Below are 20,936 nucleotides of genomic sequence, written 5' to 3'. Positions count from 1 at the left end.
ATCATATGAGTAGGTATCTTATATATTATTATTTTTAATAATTTTTTTGAAATTTTCTCTGTTTTTAAAGCTTAATTAATAAAAAATTAAGAGCCAAGAGGCTTCTTTAGTTACAATAATAATATAAGAGTCTAATTAAAATTTTTTAATATTTTATAAAAAAAAAACAAACAATGTGCAGCCCAGCCCATTCAGGCCTATATTTTCAAATCTAAACCCTTTACCTCCCCGAAAACACACAGTTATGTGCGTCACTGTGTTTATTTTTTAAACCCTAAACCCTTTGCCGTCCGCAAACTTTTCTCCTTACTCAGATCAACCAGATACTATAAGCGATGGAAGGGCAGAGTAAAAGGAGACCGGGGCAGCTTCCAAGCGCGAAAGAGCTAGAAGAATTAAAGGAGCTATTCAGACATCATATCGAGTCTTTCGATTACATGATCGATGGAGGCTTAGAAATTATGCTTAAACGCGTCAAGCCTGTGCAAATCATTGATTCTTTCTCCAACAAAACCCTTAGAAATATCCTTTTCTTTTGGAATTTATTTTATTCGAATTTCCTTTTAAAAATATAATTTTTAGTTTTCGTTTTGGTTGCTGTTTCTGTCATTTGCTTTTTGCTACCTATATTTTCGATTATTGAAGTAAAAAAATTATTTTTTTGTGAATTATGGACTTAAATTGTAATTATAACTTTATTTTTTTGAGAAATTAGCCAAAATTTTGTGGCTAAAGAATAATTTGCTGTTTGATTGTTGCTTTTGCTAATTTTATTTTTCCAGGAAGGGCAAAAAAGTGTGATTGATGAATTAAAAACTAAAAATTTATTTATTTTTTAATGAATGGAAGGCATGGTTTTACAGTTATGTTGGAATTAGTGTTACAAGAGTGTGATAACCAAACAGAACTTTAATTTTTTTTTTTTTTGAATGTAATTGTATAACGTGGTTGATGTTTGTTCTTGACTTTGTATCTTACTCTGGCTGGACCATCCTGAGGTATATCCACCACAAAAGGAACGGTCTTCAAAGACGTCAGTAGGAGCTTTGCATCCATTTGAAGTAAAATTTTAGATCATAATTTTCAGTCTTTGGTTTATTGTATGGTTCTCACTTTATTCATTAATTGATTGGAATTTTCTTTTTAAACAGTGCAGACAAGCAAAAATTTCTTATACAGGGAGCTTGCATATAGATGTTTGCTTTCAGTGGGATGGTGGAGTTGTTATAAGGGAAAAGGTTAATTTTGGAGAATTTCCTATAATGTTAAGGGTTAGTTTTCTTCGATCTTTGTTTCCGTCTTTTACTAAATTTTATGTTTTGCGAAGACTGTTTGATGATTGTGTTCAAATAAGGGAGTTGTAATAAACATGTTTTAACTAGATTATGAGAAATTTAATTTTAGATTATAGGAATATTGTTTTACAAATGGTTGTTATGCTTGTTTATTTTCTTTAATTTCAGAACTGAGGGTATTTAGTTTGCTGGATATGGATCATTGTTTGAATCCATAGCCTTATTTTGATAATATTTAAGTGATTAATTGCAAAAGGTGGTGTTGTTACTTTGTTTTCATCTTTATTTAGTATTTAATTTGTTTAATTTCTTTAGTTTCCCAAGAATTCTAAAGCATATTCTATATGTTGTGATATCTTATAAGGTGACGGAGTTCTATTAATAAGTTTTTGGAAGTTTTATCAAAGTCCTAAGGCTGGAGTTTATAGCTATTTGCCAGAGTTTGTAGGTATATATCTACTAAAGCTCAAAAAATGCACTTGTTCTATACATGACATACCATGTAGGACATGGCTATCTAAAACCCTGGCTGCATTACTGGTTCCTCTTTGTGTTGGCTTGAAACTTTTAGTTCAAGTTGCTGTTAATATTGTCAGCTTCTTCACGTTTCTTAAATACATCAAATTGTTACTTTTGTATTCTTGCTCTAACCTGTGCCATGTTAACTTCGTTATACCTTTTTATGTCCTGATTGTATTTTTATCTTACTAATTGTTTTCAGTAAATCTTTCAAAACCAAAAGTTTTTAATATACTTATATCAAACTTTTCTATTGTTTGCCATGTTGCAAATGGGTCTTGCTTTGGTTGTGTTGTAGGACATATTTATTCTGGTGATGAATATGCTAATTACTTGTTATGCATAATTTTTAAGTAGATGTCCTATGCTTTGAGGGGCAAGGTGAGAAGAGAAAAGGAAAAACAAAAATAAAAAAGGACCCAGTGGTTGATTCATTTTTGTTTGCACCCTCTTCTGTCCTTAATTAAGGGGTAGTAGGAGGGAGGCTATGTTTCCAAAATCATTATTATAAATTAGGAGCATGACTGTCATGACCCCTGCAGGAGGAATACAAATCCTTTTGTATTGGCAGTTTGCAGAATTAACGAATATCTTCACATTTAATTTCCAACATATTTCGTCTTCATGGGTTGCCTGTGCACAAAGAGATGTGCAAAGTACTTTGTGTAGTATTTTTTGATCCAAATTTGCCCTTTCCTTGGATTTATCTATGCTATAATTTTTCTTTTGCTTTACTTTGGTAGTCATGGGCTGAGTGTATTTTATTTTTATGCAGTCAAAACGTTGTTATTTGCGCGATGCTGATGCCAAAAAACTGGTTGCTTGCAAAGAAGAGTCATCTGAAATGGGTGGGTGAGTAATTCATTGACCTTTCAACCATTGTGTTTGACATCCATAGAAGTTTAAACATTACCAGCATGCCCATTTTTTAGGTGTGTTTGAAAGTTTATTATTGTAGATCATAAGTTTCAGATTGCTTGCCTTTCATCTTGCTTTTTGCTGTTTTATAAGTCTACAAGTGCTCTACACATCTTGTGTTATCATGATCATTTGAGCCCAGCCCATATTTCTTGTATTTAGGAGCGTAGACACCCTATACTATAAATAAACAATTGATTGTTTGTTTCTGGTGTGGAACCTATATGAATCTCATATGGAAATCAATTATATGAATGATTCAAACACATGAATCATGCATAGTGCACTATTTTCTTTCCATTTTTGTCTAATTGTGATTTTTCCCCTTAAAATTAATAGCCATTTAAAAATTTCATGCTATGCAGTTACTTCATTCTGAATGGGCTTGAGAGAGTTGTCCGACTATTGATATTGCCGAAAAGGAATTATGTGAGTGAGCCCTCTGTTTGTATATTATTCTGTTAACTAACAGGGAAAACATTCTCATTTTGGTTGATGAGTTAAGCTAGATTTACAATTTAATCTCTTGCAAGTTTTAGTGTTCTACTCTATTTGCTAACAAATTATTTACTTTCTTCAGTGACCTTTTGTGTTTCAGGTCAATGAAATTAATATCATTCAAGCATCTAGAATAGAATACTAAATCTATTGACACATCACCATTTCTTAGTTGCTCTTCTTTTCCTTTATCTTTTCCTTGATTACAAAATTTTGCATTCCTGAGGCAGTATTTTATTTTCAGCCGATGAGCTTGGTACGGAATTCATTTCGTGATCGTCGGGAAGGTTATACGGATAAAGCAGTTGTGATAAGGTTCTTTATATTTTATGGATATAATTACCTTCTTTTTGTTCAAGTTTATATTTCATCATCTCATTGGACCACTTAAGATCTTATTAGATCTTTCTTACTCTACTGCTCTAATTGTTTTTGGATACTCATATAATTGTCATTATAGGTGTGTGAGAGAAGATCTATCTTCAGTGACAGTTAAGTTATATTATCTTCATAATGGGAGTGCAAGACTTGGATTCTGGTAAGAAACTCCGAGCTGGAAGTAGAACAATGATGCTTTTGGTTTTTGATTCTGAAATAAGCTATATACATTTCGTTTTAATTCACTCTTGCAGGATACAGGGGAGGGAATACATGCTTCCTGTAGGCATTGTACTAAAGGTTTTGTCACTAGTTCTTTTATATATAATCTCCTCAAGCCTTTCTTATGTAATAATGTGAAAGACCGTTTTTTGTCTTTTCGCTAGTGCATATGCTATAAAATTTTGGGAAAATGTATAGAATCATGTTCAAAACCAGTTGGAATCATGTTTGTCCTATAAAGTTTGATGTTTCTGATCAGGACTTTTTGTGTGGGAGCACATACATCATGTCAGTTAGGATATATCAAATTTCTGTTAGTGGTCTAATATGTTTCAGAGTATTTGAGTAGTATATGGATTTCATAAGGAATTTTAGAAGTTGTAAGCATTACATCATGCTGTTGGTGGAGAAGTGAGGCACAAAACACTGATCTCTGTTAATTGATATTTAAACTTCTTGCATGCTTTTGGCATTTCCATCATTTAGGGCATTTTGTAAGAATTATTCTCTTCAATTTTGGGAACATCTCCTCTTTTATGTTGATTGCCTGATTTGGGAGATTGTGGATAATGGTTTCTCTAGTGTTATAATGCATCCAATAAGATGATATGACATTCTAGTTTATAACATGTTATGGTGTTCTTGATGTTCAAAAATAAACACGGTTATTGAAAGGTAGCTTATGTATCTATCAGTATAGAGTTTTGTTTTACTTTATTTTTGTTAAATTTTAGGCTTTGTTTGGTAACCAGAAAATGGCTTCTAGAAGCAATTTTTTTGTTTTTTCTGATGTTTGGATGTTGAAAAAGATTTAGTCAACCAAAAATGAACTCTTGGTCAATGGAAAACACCTAAATATGAGGAAAATTTCTTCCCTCTTTTGAGGTCGGAAGACAATGACCTAAACTCATCCACAACAGATAGCTAACAACTCAACAACCTACAAACCCTCATAAACTGAGGCAGACCCACAACCCAACTCTGTTGACCACCTCTGAAGCAACCGATGACCATTCCAGCACTGATTTCCTTCTCCCACTCCACAATCTCCCTCTCTCCTCCACACTCTTTTCTTCCTTTCCTTGAAACACAAGACAACCACCAAAACTCCTTCCACTTCCAATCTCCTCCGACTGTAAGTTTCCCTTTGTAGCCACCAAGAAAGTTCACAAGCCCTCATAAAAGCCTACTCCTCCTCCACATCTTTTTCTCCCCTCCAATAGCTTTCTTTCCTCGACAATCCCCTTTTTAAGCCTCAATCTCCAAGCTGATCTGTTGAAAGCCAGCCTCCTTCATCCAAGGCGACCTACAAAACGCCACCAAAAAACACATGCCAACCTTGGCAAAACTCCTCCAACTGAGTCCAACAGCAAAATAAAATTATCCTTTTGTTCTCAAAATTGCTATTTGGTTCTTTTACTGTGTTTATTTTTATGAGTTTTTATGAATTTGAAATGGGTTTTCATATAATTTGAAGAATTTTGCTTGATTTGGGTTAAGATCATGATGAAATGTTGGGGATGATGGAGCCCTAGTTTGGAACAATGAAGTATTGGTTCTAAATACCCCAATTTGTACTTATTAGAATTTCTCTTCCCCAATGATAGTTGATTGGAGTTATTTCAAATAGTGTATGTACTTGTTCTTGCTTTGTCATTTGAAGCGATGTTCCACTAATCATCTGTTATCTTTTTCTCCTGTACTAGTTTGAGCCTCATCTTTCACTCAATTCAGTTAATCGCTGCTTTTCTGAAGTGCTTTTGTTTGGTTGAAAACTTATGATTTTAGAGTGGTTGTCTTTTCTTCATAATATTTTTGTTGCAGGTAAATTTTTTTTTATATTGCATCAGAATGATGTTTGTTATTGTCCCAATCTTTTCAACTCCTCCCTGTTTCAGTATATGCTTCTGCATGAGGTGCAAGCCTCAAAATATGATTTCTATGTGTAGCATACTCCTTAGTGTCCCACCTTCTTATATCTCTGTGCTTCTCTATCCAGGTTATTCAATTGTTTACTAGTGCAACTTAAAATTAAATTTCAATTGACTCACTCCTTCATCACATTTCCAGCAGCAAGTTGATGCTAGCTCCTTTTAGTTTTTTAAGCTCATGAAATTCACATCCTTTTCTTGTCTAATTCTGGTTGTTCTTACTAGGCTCTGATTGACACTAGTGATCACGAAATTTATACAAAATTGACATGCTGCTATAATGAGAAAAATGGGGAAGTAAAGGGGGCTGTTGGCACTCAACTTGTTGGTGAAAGGACCAAGATTATTCTTGATGAAGTCCGGCACTTGGCGCTTTTTACTCAGGAGCAGTGTCTACAGCATATTGGTGCTTACTATTATACTTGTTTTGTTATTATTTTATTTTATATGTTAAGCATCTATATTAATTCCGTGTTGTCAATGTAGGGGAACACTTCCAACCTGTTATGGAGGGAATGGAAAGTGAGAATTATTCTTCTGTAAGTTGTATGTTGTAAAGATAAAAGAAGCTAGTTTGTTCCCATAGGCTCTTTTAGAGTGAATTCTGAGACATTTGATGCACTATTTAATGTTTTATTTATTTTGAATGTTATATATGTAGGTTGCTGATGCTGTGCTGAGGAATTATATATTTGTTCATTTGAGTGACAACAATGATAAGTTTAATCTAATCATGTAAGTTACAGGGGTTCTCTTTATCCCTACTTTAAGCTTCATATTTTAGAATAATCTTTAAACATTCAGTTGTTTCATAAACAATAATCCTTTATTGCTTTCGGATTTCTGTTTAACTTCTTCTCTTTAGCTTTATGGTGCAGAAACTTTTCTCACTTATAGATCAAACTTCTGCACCCGATAACTCAGATTCCTTGCAAAATCAGGAAGTATTACTTCCTGGTCATCTCATTACCATTTACCTTAAGGTAGAAACACTCTTAACTATTTGAAGAAATTTTGTATTTTTTTATTTTCTTGTTTCGTGTTTTAATTTTTAAAGAATCTATGGAAGATTTGTACTAGCAGGGTACTAAATTCTTACTAAAAATATGATGAGATGCATCAACTGGCTGACCTTTCGTGGTTAATTTGTAGTTAATTGCATGCAATTTGCATGTGGATCATATTATTTGTTTATTTTAATTATTTTTATTGAAATAATACTATTTACAAGTTATTTTAATACGATAAAAATTCTATTAATGATTAACTAACTGTTATTTTCAATTAAAGTTAGTTATTTAATGACAAGATTTATGACTTTTCTAATGTTGTTTTTAGTGTAACAGGATAAGGACTGTTAATTAAATACAATTATTTAAAATAAATAATAAAATGACATAATTGGAACTTCAATCAAAAGCAAAAGGGTGATATAATCTTCACTCAAAATTTCACACCCCTTAAACCATATTTATATGTAGTATACATTATTTTTGCAGTTGACCTCTTAGCGGTTATTTGATTATCAGAATTCAGAAGTCTTATTTATTTTTGTTTTCTATCAAACCAGGATTTTTTTTTTTTTTATCGTTGACCTCTTATTTTGGCCACTAATGCATGGTACAAGTAGTGGTATCTGAACCATGTTAATTTAGCCCCATTGATGTAATTTCACATAAAGATTGAATGTTAACCAGTTGTTTATTTGGTTTCAGGAGAAACTTGAAGATTGGTTGCGCAAAGGAAAAAAGCTTATTGAAGATATGATTAACAACAAAGACAAAAATTTTGATTTCTGCAGCTGTATGTTATGTTCTTGCCTTTTCTATCTTTTTTTGGTAGTTGCCTTCTCTTTCTGTGCCATCATGCTGTGTTTTATAGAGTTTCTAATATTTCACTTCTTTTGAATCTTGTTGGTGGCTGAAAGTTTTACTAGTTCATTAGTTGCACTTATTGGTTTTGAACGACGATATACTTGTAATTCTACTACTGCAGTTAGTGTAAGTGCAGTGGTCTTTTCATGGAATGTTCAATTTGGTAAAAGCTGGATGAACCTGATTTAAGCTAACCTGAATTGACTTGACAAGTCAACAATCCAAACAATCCAATATGTTCTGAACTTGAAAAAGCCCAACATTTGCCTGATCTGACCTACCTTACTTAACATCTGTACCTAACACAGCCGTGAAACTATTTAACAAATTTCTAAGCATACAAATTTAGTCTTCATCTTGTTCGAACTTGCTGCTTAAGATTTATGATGTCAGATTCGGAATTTGCAAAGATTGTGCCACTTTTTTCTGCTTGTGGACTGATATTGCTTTTGTTGGTTGTGGGCTGATGCAGTAAAAGATGTCAAGAAGGTGATGGACAAAAATTCTGCAAAGCAGATCAGTGCAGCAATTGAGAATTTGTTGAAAACTGGAAGATTGATAACACAGACAGGTTTAGATTTACAGCAGGTTAGCTCTTTCATATGTTTTTATTGCCAACTTTAAACAAAAAATGTGTGCATCTGTTAACTTAAACTATGATATTGAATGCTGTTTTAGTTTGTATATTCTTTCCTTCCTCCCATTTGTTAAACTCATTCTACAACTGCTTGAGCTCCCATCCAAGCCCAAGCACAATTACCCCTGATAACCATAATGACCTTTATTGTTCATTTCATTTAATGGTCTTGCTTTGGTGGGATGATAACTGGGTAGTGACTTTCTTTGCCCATGACCATGTTTGCAAATTTGACCGGCTATATTAGGTTAAACTTTTCTTCTTTTTGGTGGTTGTACAAAGATGATTAATAATGCTCCTTGCTGTTAGTAAATTCACCTAATTTTCACTTCAACTCAATTACTATGTATAGCAACAGAAGGATTCCAGTGAATGAAAGTGCAATACCAGTCAGAGAGCTCTATTTAATGATGACTTTATATCTGTGAATGTATCTGAACTAGAGAACAATAGAAGGCAGTTAATACATCTAATAAAAATTCTGTGGTTTTAAAATAATAAATCCAATTGATTCATCAATGGAAGGTGGAGGTAATGATAATTGAGGGCAAAGTAAGGGACTTATTCAAGGTGATTTGTATGTGTGAGATAAAAGCATACAGCAGCACATGTAAGATGTGACTTGATGTAGATGGGAGCATTTCAACTGCAATTCTTTTTACTACAATGCTACAATTGTCCAATAACAATAAAAAATGATGTGAGGGTCCACCGCTTATAAGAGTGGACTCCATACAATATTTTGACCCTACATAACTCAAAAATCTGATCGGTTAATTTTAGTACAATTATTGTAGGTGATATCCTCCCGTTGTAATTACCCATGTAAAAAAAAGTGAAAGGAACTTCAAAGAAGACATGGTTGAAACTATAAAAGGGACCTTGCTTTATAAAAGGGACCTTGCTTTTACTGATCTTCTCAAGGCGTGATTCTAGGGTGCACAATGACATAATATGACCATTTAGTTTAACTTGCATGGTTGGAAAGGATGCTTTTTATTCTTGTTGAAAATAATCCCCAATTTACTGCAGTTAGATCTATAACAATTATTTTTTGGATAACTTGAAGTTAAAGGAAAAAGAATCTGTTTTGCCACAAGATGCTTGTGTCTGAGGAGGTTGAAAGGTGTGCTGCTGAGTCTGCTATAAAAGTCAAAACCAATTAGCACATTTAGGTTGATTTAGAAGCATAATTTGAGAATATTCATGCACATTTTAAATCATCAATCTCCTAAACTAATAATTGAAGTAACTGCCTTTTTGAGGTGATTTCTAACTATTAAAATTTGCTTCTTCACATATCTGAGGGTTCTCTTCTGTGAAATTTTTATTTATTGTGTATATCTCCTATGCATCTTATGTTGAAAGCTTTCTTTGTTTTGCCTTTATTATACAGCATAACATGTTTAATGTTATAGGGTGCACTTGTAAATGTTGGAAAAAATCATTTGAGTTTTCTTTTGTTTCATTAGAGGGCTGGTTTCACGGTTCAGGCAGAGAGGCTTAACTATCTACGTTTTATTTCGTTTTTTCGGTCTGTTCATCGTGGGGCTTCATTTGCTGGACTTCGTACGACCAGTGTTCGCAAGTTGCTACCTGAGTATGTATCTGCTTGCCAATATAGTCTGAAATTTCTTCTTATTTACTTTAAACTACTATATTCATGTGGCTTTTTTTTGGTAATATCCCCTCTTCTGATATATAGATCTTGGGGTTTTCTTTGCCCGGTGCACACTCCCGATGGGGAGCCTTGTGGATTGCTGAACCACATGACCTGTACTTGCCGTAAGTTCAACTTTTATTCGCTTTGTTTTGCCACAAAAAGGTGTGAATCTGTGAATAGTTTTTGCATCTAATGTCTAAATTTTTTGGTTGAAGTAATTTTTTCTTCAAGCAACCATAGAGGAGCCTCAATGTTGAAGGCAAGGATGTCAATAGATGTTTTAGCATGTTCTTGACATTGTTGGCCCCTACCTTGTGATTGTTGTTGCTTATTTCTTCCTGAAGCATTGTCATTGCTTACGAAAGAAGGCAAATTTATTTGTTATAACTGTCTGAAACTGCTATAACCGGTTTTAATGTTGAAAATATAGGTATCAAACGGCAGTTTTTTCCATGGTTGTGTCATAATTACACAATTGCCCTTTTATAGCCCATTCCTATTTATATTCCAAATGCATAACCTGCTGATTATCTTTTCTTTTAATAAAATAAAACTTAGAAATGATTTGATTCATAAAATATCATTAAAAATGTACTAAAAGCAATCAAAACAGGGGGCTTGAAATTACAATTAATTTTAATAGATGAATCTAGCTTCCAATTAAAACAAATACTGAAAAAATTTTGGTTGTTTTGGGCTTCAAATTTCATGCTGAATCTTTTTTTCCTTTGTTTTTTAGCCTTAAAGGAAAAGGAACAAATTACATGTACAAACTCATCAATGTTTGATTTCTCATCCACAAATTGCTACAAGTGTTATTCTTATGGATTGACATGTAATTTCTGTGTCAGGAATTACATCGTACTACAACTCACAAGGAAATATCAGAGATTTTTTTAAAATAAGAATGTCTATTCTTGATGTTCTAGTTGGGGTTGGAATGACAACCTCATGGCCCAAAGTTGATCATGCTGGGCCTCCTCAAGTTCTTCCCGTTCTTTTAGATGGTTGTGTTATTGGCTCTTTACCTTCTGGTGAAGCTGACAAAGTTGTTGCTCATTTGCGGAGATTGAAAGTGTCAGCTGCTTCAGTGGTCTGTTTTGATGCTCATTGTGTGATTCCTTTTTTATTAAATTTATTTTAAAATTTATGTTGTGTATTTCAGATTCCTGATGACTTGGAAGTGGGATATGTTCCTTTGAGCTTGGGAGGCACATATCCTGGTTTGTTCCTGTTCACTACACCATCTAGATTTATTCGGCCGGTCAGAAACATTTCTATCCCTTCTGTGGATGGGAAGGATATTGAACTTATTGGGCCATTTGAACAGGTGAATACAGATTTGTTTTCTGTTTTCTAGATCAATAACATTTTATGTTTAAATTTCAGACTGTAATCATGTGAACCAGTTCAAAATTCCAATTTAGCAGACGAGAGCTAATTCTTCTGTTTTGTAGGTTTTCATGGAAATAAAATGTCCAGATGGTGGGAATGGAGGAAGAAGTAATAGTTTTCCTGCAACTCATGAAGAACTTACTCCAACTGCAATGCTTAGTGTGGTTGCTAATCTTACACCTTGGTCAGATCATAATCAAAGTCCACGTAACATGTACCAGTGCCAGGTTTTTACCATGTTCCTAAAAAGGCACTGTATTCTATTTGTAATGTTCAATATTTTTACTCTTTATTTGTTTTTGGGTTCATAGATGGCAAAACAAACAATGGCATTTTCTTTACAAGCAATTCAGTCACGTGCAGATCAAAAGCTGTATCATCTTCAGGTCTTTTTCCTTTGATATTCTTTGTTCCTTTTTCAGGGAAGCAAACATGGTTCTTAATTTTTGTACTAATTTCTAGTTTTTTCCTTTGGTGTTTATGCTTTATTTGAAATCCTTTTGTTAGTCATTTCTCTATATGGGGCTGTTCCTGCTCGTGATGCTGAGTTATTGGCACAAGTCATGCTAGGGTAATTTCCCTATGTGAGATGTTTTGGGTTAAATTAGGAGAAAATTAGGGTTTTAGGGGGGTATATTTTGGTGGCAAGGTGGTTGGGGTTGAAAGATAATTATGGGCACTGGCATTTGACCATAAAAGTGGCTGGGATGAATTGGTAATATACTAATTTGTTCACTACTGGTCAATACAATAATTTCTTTCAATTATTTAATATACATTATACACAAAGTCCCTTTAGTGCCAGTAGTACAGAAAGCAGTTATCCACTGGTTGCCATTTGGAAGGTGTTGCACTTATATGTTAATTGATTGATTAGATTTTTCTTTTAGCGAGATACAACTGTTGTTTCAGTTTTGCTATATCAAGTAGTTACGTAGTGTATTCGATCAATCTTAATTAAGGAAAAATTTGTCATTTAATTACATTAACCTTATATTTTTTCCTTTTTAACTATTTATCTTCCTTACCACCCTTTCTTAATTTGTTTGTGGAAGATACTTATTTTAATCTTCTTTGTCTGCTTTTACTGGGGCCTGGGAGCTCTATCAACTATACTATGTTAATGGCAACTGTGACCTTGTTATTGCTTTTCATACACAAATTTTCTGGGCTATTTTCAGACTCCTCAAACTCCAATCGTGCGCACAAAAACATATACGAAGTACTGCATGGATAATTATCCTTCGGGAACTAATGCAATAGTAGCGGTTCTGGCATATACAGGGTATGCTTTTTAGATAAGTATGTGAAGTAACATTGTCAAGTTGAAGTACCCTAAAGCTAACTATTTCGTATTATGTAGATATGATATGGAGGATGCCATGATTTTGAATAAGTCATCCGTGGAACGTGGGATGTGTCATGGACAAATATATCAGGTTTGCTCTTATTCTCCTGCATGGCTTTTTGTTTCTTGTCTTCATAGTTTTGGAGTATTCCAACTTATGGAACCAATTCTCAAGGAGATTTTCTCAATTATTTTGACTATTTAAGAATTAGTAGTTTGAATCTTTGAATAGGTGAAGTTGTGAAACTGTCTTCAGAACTATTTCTGTTGTACTTGGCTTCCCTTGTTCTGGGATTCCCATACACCCCTTAAATGTTAAAGAACCCTTACCTGTCAAATGATCAATTTACAAGTTCTCTCTTTTCTTGTATAATGTTCTCTGATTTGTTTCTCTCTATCTGTCTCATATTGTTTCACGCTAATGCTGACACATACATTTTCTTGTTATGTGGCTTTTACTGTTGCTTATCCTAATATTTTGATCAATTTTGTAGACGGAAACTATTGACTTGTGTGACAGTAAGAGCAAGTCAGATCGAGGTCAAAGAATTTTTAAAAGAGAACATTCAGATAAGTCAATATCTTCTTTTGTTGATTCAGATGGACTTCCATATGTTGGTCAGGTTAGATTCTATTTTGTATTTTGTCTCTTTTATTCGTCAATTAAAACAATGATCAAAACTCAAACTCTTTCGTGCTATTATTTTGTGGTCCACCTTGTTGGTGACAATTTTCAGGTGATACATCCAAATGCACCTTACTGTAGTACCATTAATCAGGTGACAAATTCAAAGAAAATCTTCAACCGTAAGGGTTCAGAAACAGCAATTGTTGACTATGTCACAGTTGATACAAAAAACAAGAAGCATCTTCAGAAGGTAAGCAGTACAGCATATTTCATACTCGTTCATTATCAGAGAAAAGCTTAGGGATTGTTTGGCCTTGCTGGGGCTTCTGTCACAAGTGTTGTTTGAGTAGAGTTCTAAATGTATTGTAAAGAGAAGCTAATTTAATGTTTGACAAACTTAAATAAAATAAATGACAAAAATAGAACAATGAACTTTATTAGACTGAATCATAAGTTTTTAGATAAAAGAAATAAATAAAATAAGGATTATTATTTCATAAACCATCCATGGAGTTTTTAAACTCTATAAGTAGGGGCTAAAAGATTTGACATTATCCTTTTTTATTATATTCATTTAGTGTTTTTCTAAATATACCTTCATAGAATATGTGTTTATCTTTTAACCCCATTGGAGTTTGAAAACTCTACCGGTGGCATATTAGATAATTTTCCATAAAATAAAGAAACATTTTATTAATTATAATTAAAAATATATGTAATCCGAAGAAAAATTGGACCAAATAATAAATATGAATGTAAAATAATATAATTCTTCCTATAATTTTCTAAATTATTGAATGATAATACGAGAATATAAAAAATTTCATACAATATTTGTTATTACATGTTTAGCACTTTTTTATCGGATCCTGAATTTGTAGCTCTGTTTAAAAGCTCAAATAGATAAGCTAAAAATTTTAAAACTATGAGAGCCAGACATTGTCTGCTTTTGCAGTAGAAAAGTTCTTCCATAAGCTAGGCTAAACACACACTTGCAATCCTACATATATTGAATAGATTATAGTAACGAACTTTCTGCATTTGTAATTTCTAGATAAAATGCTACCAGTGTTGCTCAGCTTTTCCGCCTTTCAGTGTTAAAATAGACATAGCATTAGTGTTATCTTCTGCTTTATCAAGAGATCAGTTGCATTATTTTCTAGGAAATATTGAATTGATAGCCAAGAGATCATTAGCATTACTTTCGGCATTATCATATTTTCTCTTATGTGTCAAACAGTTAACATCTTACAGGACTAAATAGTTTAGAATAAGTAGAAAGCAATAGTTGTATAATAACACCTTTACTTTATTTACTTAATGCTTTTGTTCTATAGTTTTGTTTTGCTAAAATAAGCTCTCGTTTTAATGATTTTAACTTTTATCATATTTTGTTGTACAAGAGGTCATCTGGAAACATTATTTTCTTCTGAAATCTATTAGTCATTGATTACTTAAACATCATCATGCTCTTATGCTCTTGGCTAATACTTACTGTCTTTTATACACATCTGTTTTGACCAGGTTAATATTCGTTTTCGACATCCAAGAAACCCTGTCATTGGTGATAAATTTAGCAGCAGACATGGCCAGAAAGGTGTTTGCTCTCAGTTGTGGGCAGATATTGATATGCCGTTCTCTGGAGTTACAGGAATGCGCCCTGATCTTATAATCAATCCTCATGCATTTCCTTCAAGAATGACAATTGCAATGCTTTTGGAATCTGTTGCTGCTAAGGTACTAACAATTAGTCGCGGAGATGAGTTTGTGATTAATGCATGCATGTGACATTGAAACTCGAAAATTGGTGAACAATGAAATTTTTGATTAATGAGTAATCTTCAATGGAACCTTAAAATGCAGTAAGAAGGAATTATTTTTTAAGGTTCAAACTTCAATTGGTTCATTAGTTTGAGCATTTTGTCTAAGAATTGTAGGTGATTTTGTTTTAGTTGGTTAAACTAAAATTCTTCCTTTTTCTTTTACAATTTTTATTCTTTATGACAACTATCATAATTGAGTCCAAATTATCTGGAGTTCATAAGAGTGAAGTATTATGTTTTCAAATTATACTGCAAGGATTTTGAGAAGCTCAATAGTTCAAGAATCAAGACCAATATTGTTGCCATTGATTTTTAAATATTTTGTATCACAGGGAGGAAGCTTACATGGGAAATTTGTGGATGCAACACCATTTTCTGATGCAGTCAAGGGAGCTAATGGAAAGACTGAGACGGAGTCTGATTCTCTTGTTGATGAACTTGGTTCCATGTTAAGGGATCGTGGGTTTAATTACCATGGAGTAGAGGTATTATACAGTGGGGTTTATGGAACAGAACTAACATGTGAGATATTTATTGGCCCTGTTTATTATCAGCGACTTAGACACATGGTTTCAGACAAATATCAGGTTAGAAATTATTTTGATTTTTTTCACTTTTTAAAAACATTATGTGAAATCTCTACGTTACCGATCATAGTGTTGGCATTATTTTATCAAGCAAGGGGATAATAGTTCTATGGCCTATCAATGATCCTTGATTTAATTTTTTTATTGTTCTTTAATTTATATAAATTACATGACTGATCCCGTCTCTCTCTTTCTTTGAGGACAATCAATTAAGTCCTCAAATACCTATTTTCACCAATTGAGCTCATATTATACGAAAATTGTTTAATCGCCAACACCCATTTACATCCAATCGAGAGGTCAATTGGGGTGAAAATAGATATTTAAGTGTTCAATTAGTAAAAAATAGATGTTTAATGACTTAATTGGATGAAAATAAATATTTGAGGGTCCAATTGATTGCAATAAAATGATAGGTTTTTTTTTTCTTATATATATTTTTGTAAATTGTCTGAAGTTTACATGGGTTCCCCATGTCTATCTGATAATGGCCTAAATAAATGGTAACATGTCTCAGACGGACCAGTGTCTGTTATGATTTGCATGTGAATCCTATTGAAATTTACCCGTTTTTTCTCCTTATATATAAGGTCTTCCGTTAGGAGCACTCTGCATTTTTGTGATCTTTGCTAGGATTGTGCTTTTTTTTTTTTATAATGGAAAACCTTTCTCACATGCCGTATGCTTTTTTTTTTTTTAATTTTTATTTTTGAAGATTCTCTTTATGTGTGCATAGGCATAATGTCCCATATATTTATGAACTTGTAATTATAAAATCTCGCTCATTGCATGTGCGAGGTTTATTTTTTTGCCCCTATGAAATAACTTTCATGTATTGTCAAAATCCATTTGCTGCAAGCAGTTAGTGTGGAATTTGCTTCTTTATATTGCTGTTTGTGCAACTAATTGTTGGATTTCATGGTGTTGTAATTGTTCTTTGGAATCAGTTATTTCCCTTTGTACTCATTGTATTTCATGGTGTGTGTGCAATTAATTGTTGGATTTCATGGCTGCAAGCGGTTAGTGTGGAATTTTCTTCTTTATATTGCATGCAGGTTCGTGCCACCGGACAAGTTGATCAAATTACTCGACAGCCGATCAAAGGAAGAAAGCGTGGTGGAGGTGTACGTTTCGGAGAGATGGAACGAGATGCTATGCTTGCTCATGGGGCTGCATATTTGTTGCATGATAGGCTCCATACATGTTCTGATTATCACATTGCTGATGTCTGCTCTCTGTGTGGAAGCATCCTTACCACAGCAATTGTCCAGCCGCCAAAGCGTGTAGTTAGAGAGATCGGTGGATTGCCTCCTGCAAAGGCTCCAAAGAAGGTTACATGCCATGCTTGCCAGACAAGCAAAGGGATGGAGACTGTTGCAATGCCATATGTTTTTAGATATTTGGCAGCCGAGTTGGCAGCTATGAACATAAAAATGACTATACAGCTCAGTAGTGGAGCTGGAGCTTGATGGCTAAATCCTGTTTATCAGGGAATTGAGAATGTTTCTTTGGCTGTTTGATCCTTCGAGGGAAGTTGGACAAAGAGACGAACATGGTCGCCGATTAAGGAACCCCGAGTTTAAGGGTCGGATGCCGATTGATATCTATTGTTAGATCTTACTCCTTTCTCGCAAAACTGGGCTTGAAATATAATTGAGTTTTATATATTTTGAGATGATCCTTATATAAATCTTATTTATTCATAAAGAAGAGATTAATGGAGTTAATATGTATGTTGTACTTGAGTTTGTTATAAATTTTGTCAGAATTAATTATTAACCAATTCTATGATTCATATTCAAGCATTTTTTTTTCTCTTTGTTCTCTTTGTCTCGCATTCTAGTATTTTTTTCATTAATGATTTTATGGCTGGTGGGTATTTGTTGGTGCATCAAAATTCATATACCATTTAGATCAGAAACAAAAGATTGGCAAAGATTAAGAAATGATTTTTTTTTTTTTTTTTAATTTAGTGGCAAGGGGATGTTGGAATTTGTTTCTTATGTCTTTTTTGAGTCGGTTTAAGGAAGTTTATGTATATCAAATTTAATAAATTTATGAAAAGTTATTTTTTTATATCGTAAAGGATACAAACCCAAAGTAACGCAAATGAGTTTATCCAAAAAAGAAACAAAAAGTCCCCCTTAAGCCCTTGGTAGGTAAGCACAAGGGACCTTACAAAATTGGATTTAATGACAATGCAAAGGTAAATATGGAAGCCTTGAAATGAGGGTGCAGCTGCATGCATTCTATAGGCTGAAACAAAATTTGTTCAAGACAGATGAAAAGACCAAACCAGATCCACTCAATTTTTCTTCAAGAATTTTACCAAAACGTTCAATTGCAGATGAGTTGAAATAATTGATGTGCTCACATACTTCAGCTTTCCTAAAATGGTATTTGTTTTCAGGTGTAATACTCTTCTAGTCTTGTTCACCTCCAAATCCTTCAAATTGCTAAAGCTACAAAACTTGGCTATTTCTTCAATCACTCCCTCTTTCTCTCTTTTATCCATTGAAAAAGAAAAGCCTAGGAATTCTGCTATCCCCTTTATATACAATATCGGGTCTTTCTTGTCACCAACTGATTGATTTGTCGATTAAATATTAATTTTAGTGACAAGAATTGAAACTGTGACAACCTCAAATATCGGATCTTTCTTCAGGTTTTCGTACCTGACAAACAATTCTTTATGTAAAAGTATAAATTTAGTTTTGTTCGTGTGAGAAATTGGAAGCATAAATTTATTGTCATTAAACATCTTTACTTTATGTAGAATAACCAAAAAATATTTGTTTCTTTCCGGATGTTTATAAAAGTAATGAAAGGGAATGTTGACAAGCCTTCCTATACGAGCCAGCAGCAATACAAGGACTTATTGTACAACATGAACCAGGGCAACAAACAATAAACGCCAATGTCAAGACAAAATGAAGGCAAACAGTGTTTAAACATTGCTGACGAAGAAGTAGAACAATCATGAGCTGCACAGGTACTCTGCATAGGACGTCATTCCACAATTATTGAGTAAGAGGCTCAATGACATTGGTAAGTTGAGGTTGATGATGCCCAAGACATTAGCTCTGATGGCAGTGCAAAGACAAACAGTAATTTCAAGATCAACCAAACCTTGAATCAGGCTGCAGCAGGATTGGGTTGGTACATTACCAAGCTCAACATCAACCAGACCCAACAAATTGGCACACATACCTCGGTTCAGGGGATTACATCGGCCCAAGCCTAGGCCCTAATGGTTATTTCCACCAGGGAACGTGGCTTTAGGACGGATAACAATGGGGTTCCTGGACTAATTTGTTGTAGAAGAGCCCTTTGAGGTCTAAGAGCTTACTAAAGCAAAGAAGAAAAGGTTGAGGGAGAGAAATAGAGCAGGTGATGCTTTAATCTTTGAAGCCACTTTTCAAATGAAATTATTTCATATGACTGATGGATTATTTGTTTAGAGAGAAATATTGGTTAGTGATGATGAAGGTGATGAATTGAGCAAAGGGTTTTTATAGAAGAAATTGACGAACTTTTAAAATATTTAATACTAGAAAATGAGAGCCATGCCAATCACTTTTATTTGGAGAATTATTGGATCCTAGAATATATTATTTGATTTAGAATATTTATCCATTAGACAAATAAAAAATCTCCCACGTCTTTGATATCCAAATCCAATGGCCAATTTACTCAATTTAATCGAATACCATGAGCACAACGTTGTTAAAAGTATAAATCTACATTGCACATATGCTATCAAGCCAATTTAAGGTTTTTGCCATACATATATGTCTAATTATCCTTGGCTAGACTTACAATTCGAGGTTAACGTTTTTTACATGTCAAATAAATTAAAATATGAAAATTATTTTATAAAATTCATATCAATACGTTAAATACGAAATATATTTTGCAATTTTTTTTAAATTTATATATGATTTTTATTAAAATTTTAAATTATCATTTTTATATTTTTTTCTTATCATGTCATTGTATCGTATTTAAAATTATTAGGATTATCATTAACCTTCTTTTCATTTATCTTCACACCTGAAAGTAAGATGATGCAATCTATAAATCGAGTGTCGTTAAATGCACCTTAGTCCTTTCTTATCACACCTTAGCTTTTTTTTTTTTAATTTTTTATAATTAAAATTACTTAATTATCCTTTCTTTTTCACACAAGTTTGCAAAAATAGAATTATGAAAAATCATAAACCTTTATGGAAATGGATTTCCAAAAGTAATATAACTTTTTAAATATGAATTTCAGAAAGTTCTTCAAGGCTTTTAGACATTCATTTTTTGAAATATTTAAGATTTTTCGAAAATCTATTTCTAGAAGTTTTGAATTGCACCAAAACATTTCAACATAAAATTTTACGAAACTAAACACAAAATCAAATGAAAAAGAAGAAAGAACAAACATTGAGAAAAAATTATTTACATAAAGATATTAACATTTGTATCATTTGTTGGAAATAAATGTTTGCATCATAATTATATTTTGTAAATATTGAGAAAAAGAGAAAAGGAAATTTTGAATAATCAAAGTTAAAGGAAAAAAGGAAAAATTGAGAAAAATAGAAATGAATGAACAACAATTCTTAATAAATGTGTCAAGATTTTTTTTTATAATAATACCAAATTTTATTCAAATCTCTTGGTAGTAATATTCGAGTCTTCGGTATATTTTATGATGATATGAGAATTTTTATTCTAACTCCTCAGTGGTAATATCAGAGTTCCACATGTTTTAGTGATAATATATGGATTTTTATTAAAACTTCTTTCGGTAGTGATATTTGATTGTTCAAGATTGAATTTTATTAAAATTATTTAGTAGTGATATCCGAGTTTTTATTAAAATTCACTTGATGGTGATATCTGATCTTTTATCAAAATTCACTTGGTGATGATATCCAAGTATTCAAGATTGAATTTTATCAAAACTCTATTGGTGGTGATATCCGAGCTTTTATCAAAATTTACTTGGTGGTGATGTCTTAGCTTTTATCAAATTCACTCGGTGGTGACATCTGAATATTCAAGTTCTTTGTTATCAAAATTCTTTCGGTGGTGATATTCAAAGACATTTATGTTTTCTCAGTGGTGATATATGGATATTCAAGATTGAATTTATTAAAATTTTTTTGGTGGTGATATCTGAGCTTTAACTGAGAATCCTTTAATAGTGATATTTAAAGACATTTACAT

General features: G+C 32.8%; 1 protein-coding gene across 4 annotated transcripts; it reads left to right on the top strand.

The window, feature by feature from the left end:
• Positions 1 to 230: 230 nt before the first annotated feature.
• Positions 231 to 17,532, top strand: NRPA2 (nuclear RNA polymerase A2). Of its 4 annotated transcripts, XM_022892666.2 has the most exons (27): positions 231 to 522; positions 979 to 1,061; positions 1,152 to 1,271; positions 2,590 to 2,666; positions 3,098 to 3,161; positions 3,475 to 3,545; positions 3,691 to 3,768; positions 3,863 to 3,908; positions 5,987 to 6,167; positions 6,248 to 6,300; positions 6,423 to 6,496; positions 6,627 to 6,744; positions 7,477 to 7,564; positions 8,108 to 8,223; positions 9,745 to 9,872; positions 9,978 to 10,057; positions 10,787 to 11,028; positions 11,101 to 11,265; positions 11,393 to 11,557; positions 11,642 to 11,716; positions 12,512 to 12,615; positions 12,694 to 12,769; positions 13,173 to 13,301; positions 13,416 to 13,556; positions 14,831 to 15,043; positions 15,462 to 15,716; positions 16,772 to 17,532. In XM_022892666.2, exons 1-27 carry the CDS (start codon positions 336 to 338, stop codon positions 17,183 to 17,185), a joined length of 3,543 nt encoding a protein of 1,180 aa, XP_022748401.1. In that variant the 5' UTR covers positions 231 to 335; the 3' UTR covers positions 17,186 to 17,532. The 4 variants fall into 4 exon arrangements, with proteins under 4 accessions (XP_022748401.1, XP_089597300.1, XP_022748402.1 ...); XM_089741174.1 differs by lacking the exon at positions 3,098 to 3,161; XM_022892667.2 differs by lacking the exons at positions 231 to 522; positions 979 to 1,061; positions 1,152 to 1,271 and adding an exon at positions 1,702 to 1,743.
• The last annotated feature ends 3,404 nt before the right edge of the window (positions 17,533 to 20,936 follow it).

The sequence above is a fragment of the Durio zibethinus genome, chromosome 12 (assembly GCF_047325235.1).
Source record: "Durio zibethinus cultivar Kanyao isolate XHJ-2024 chromosome 12, ASM4732523v1, whole genome shotgun sequence".
Taxonomy (NCBI): domain Eukaryota; kingdom Viridiplantae; phylum Streptophyta; class Magnoliopsida; order Malvales; family Malvaceae; genus Durio; species Durio zibethinus.
The sequence above is the reverse complement of the archived record's forward strand: the minus strand, read 5'-3'. Positions and strand labels throughout refer to the sequence as shown.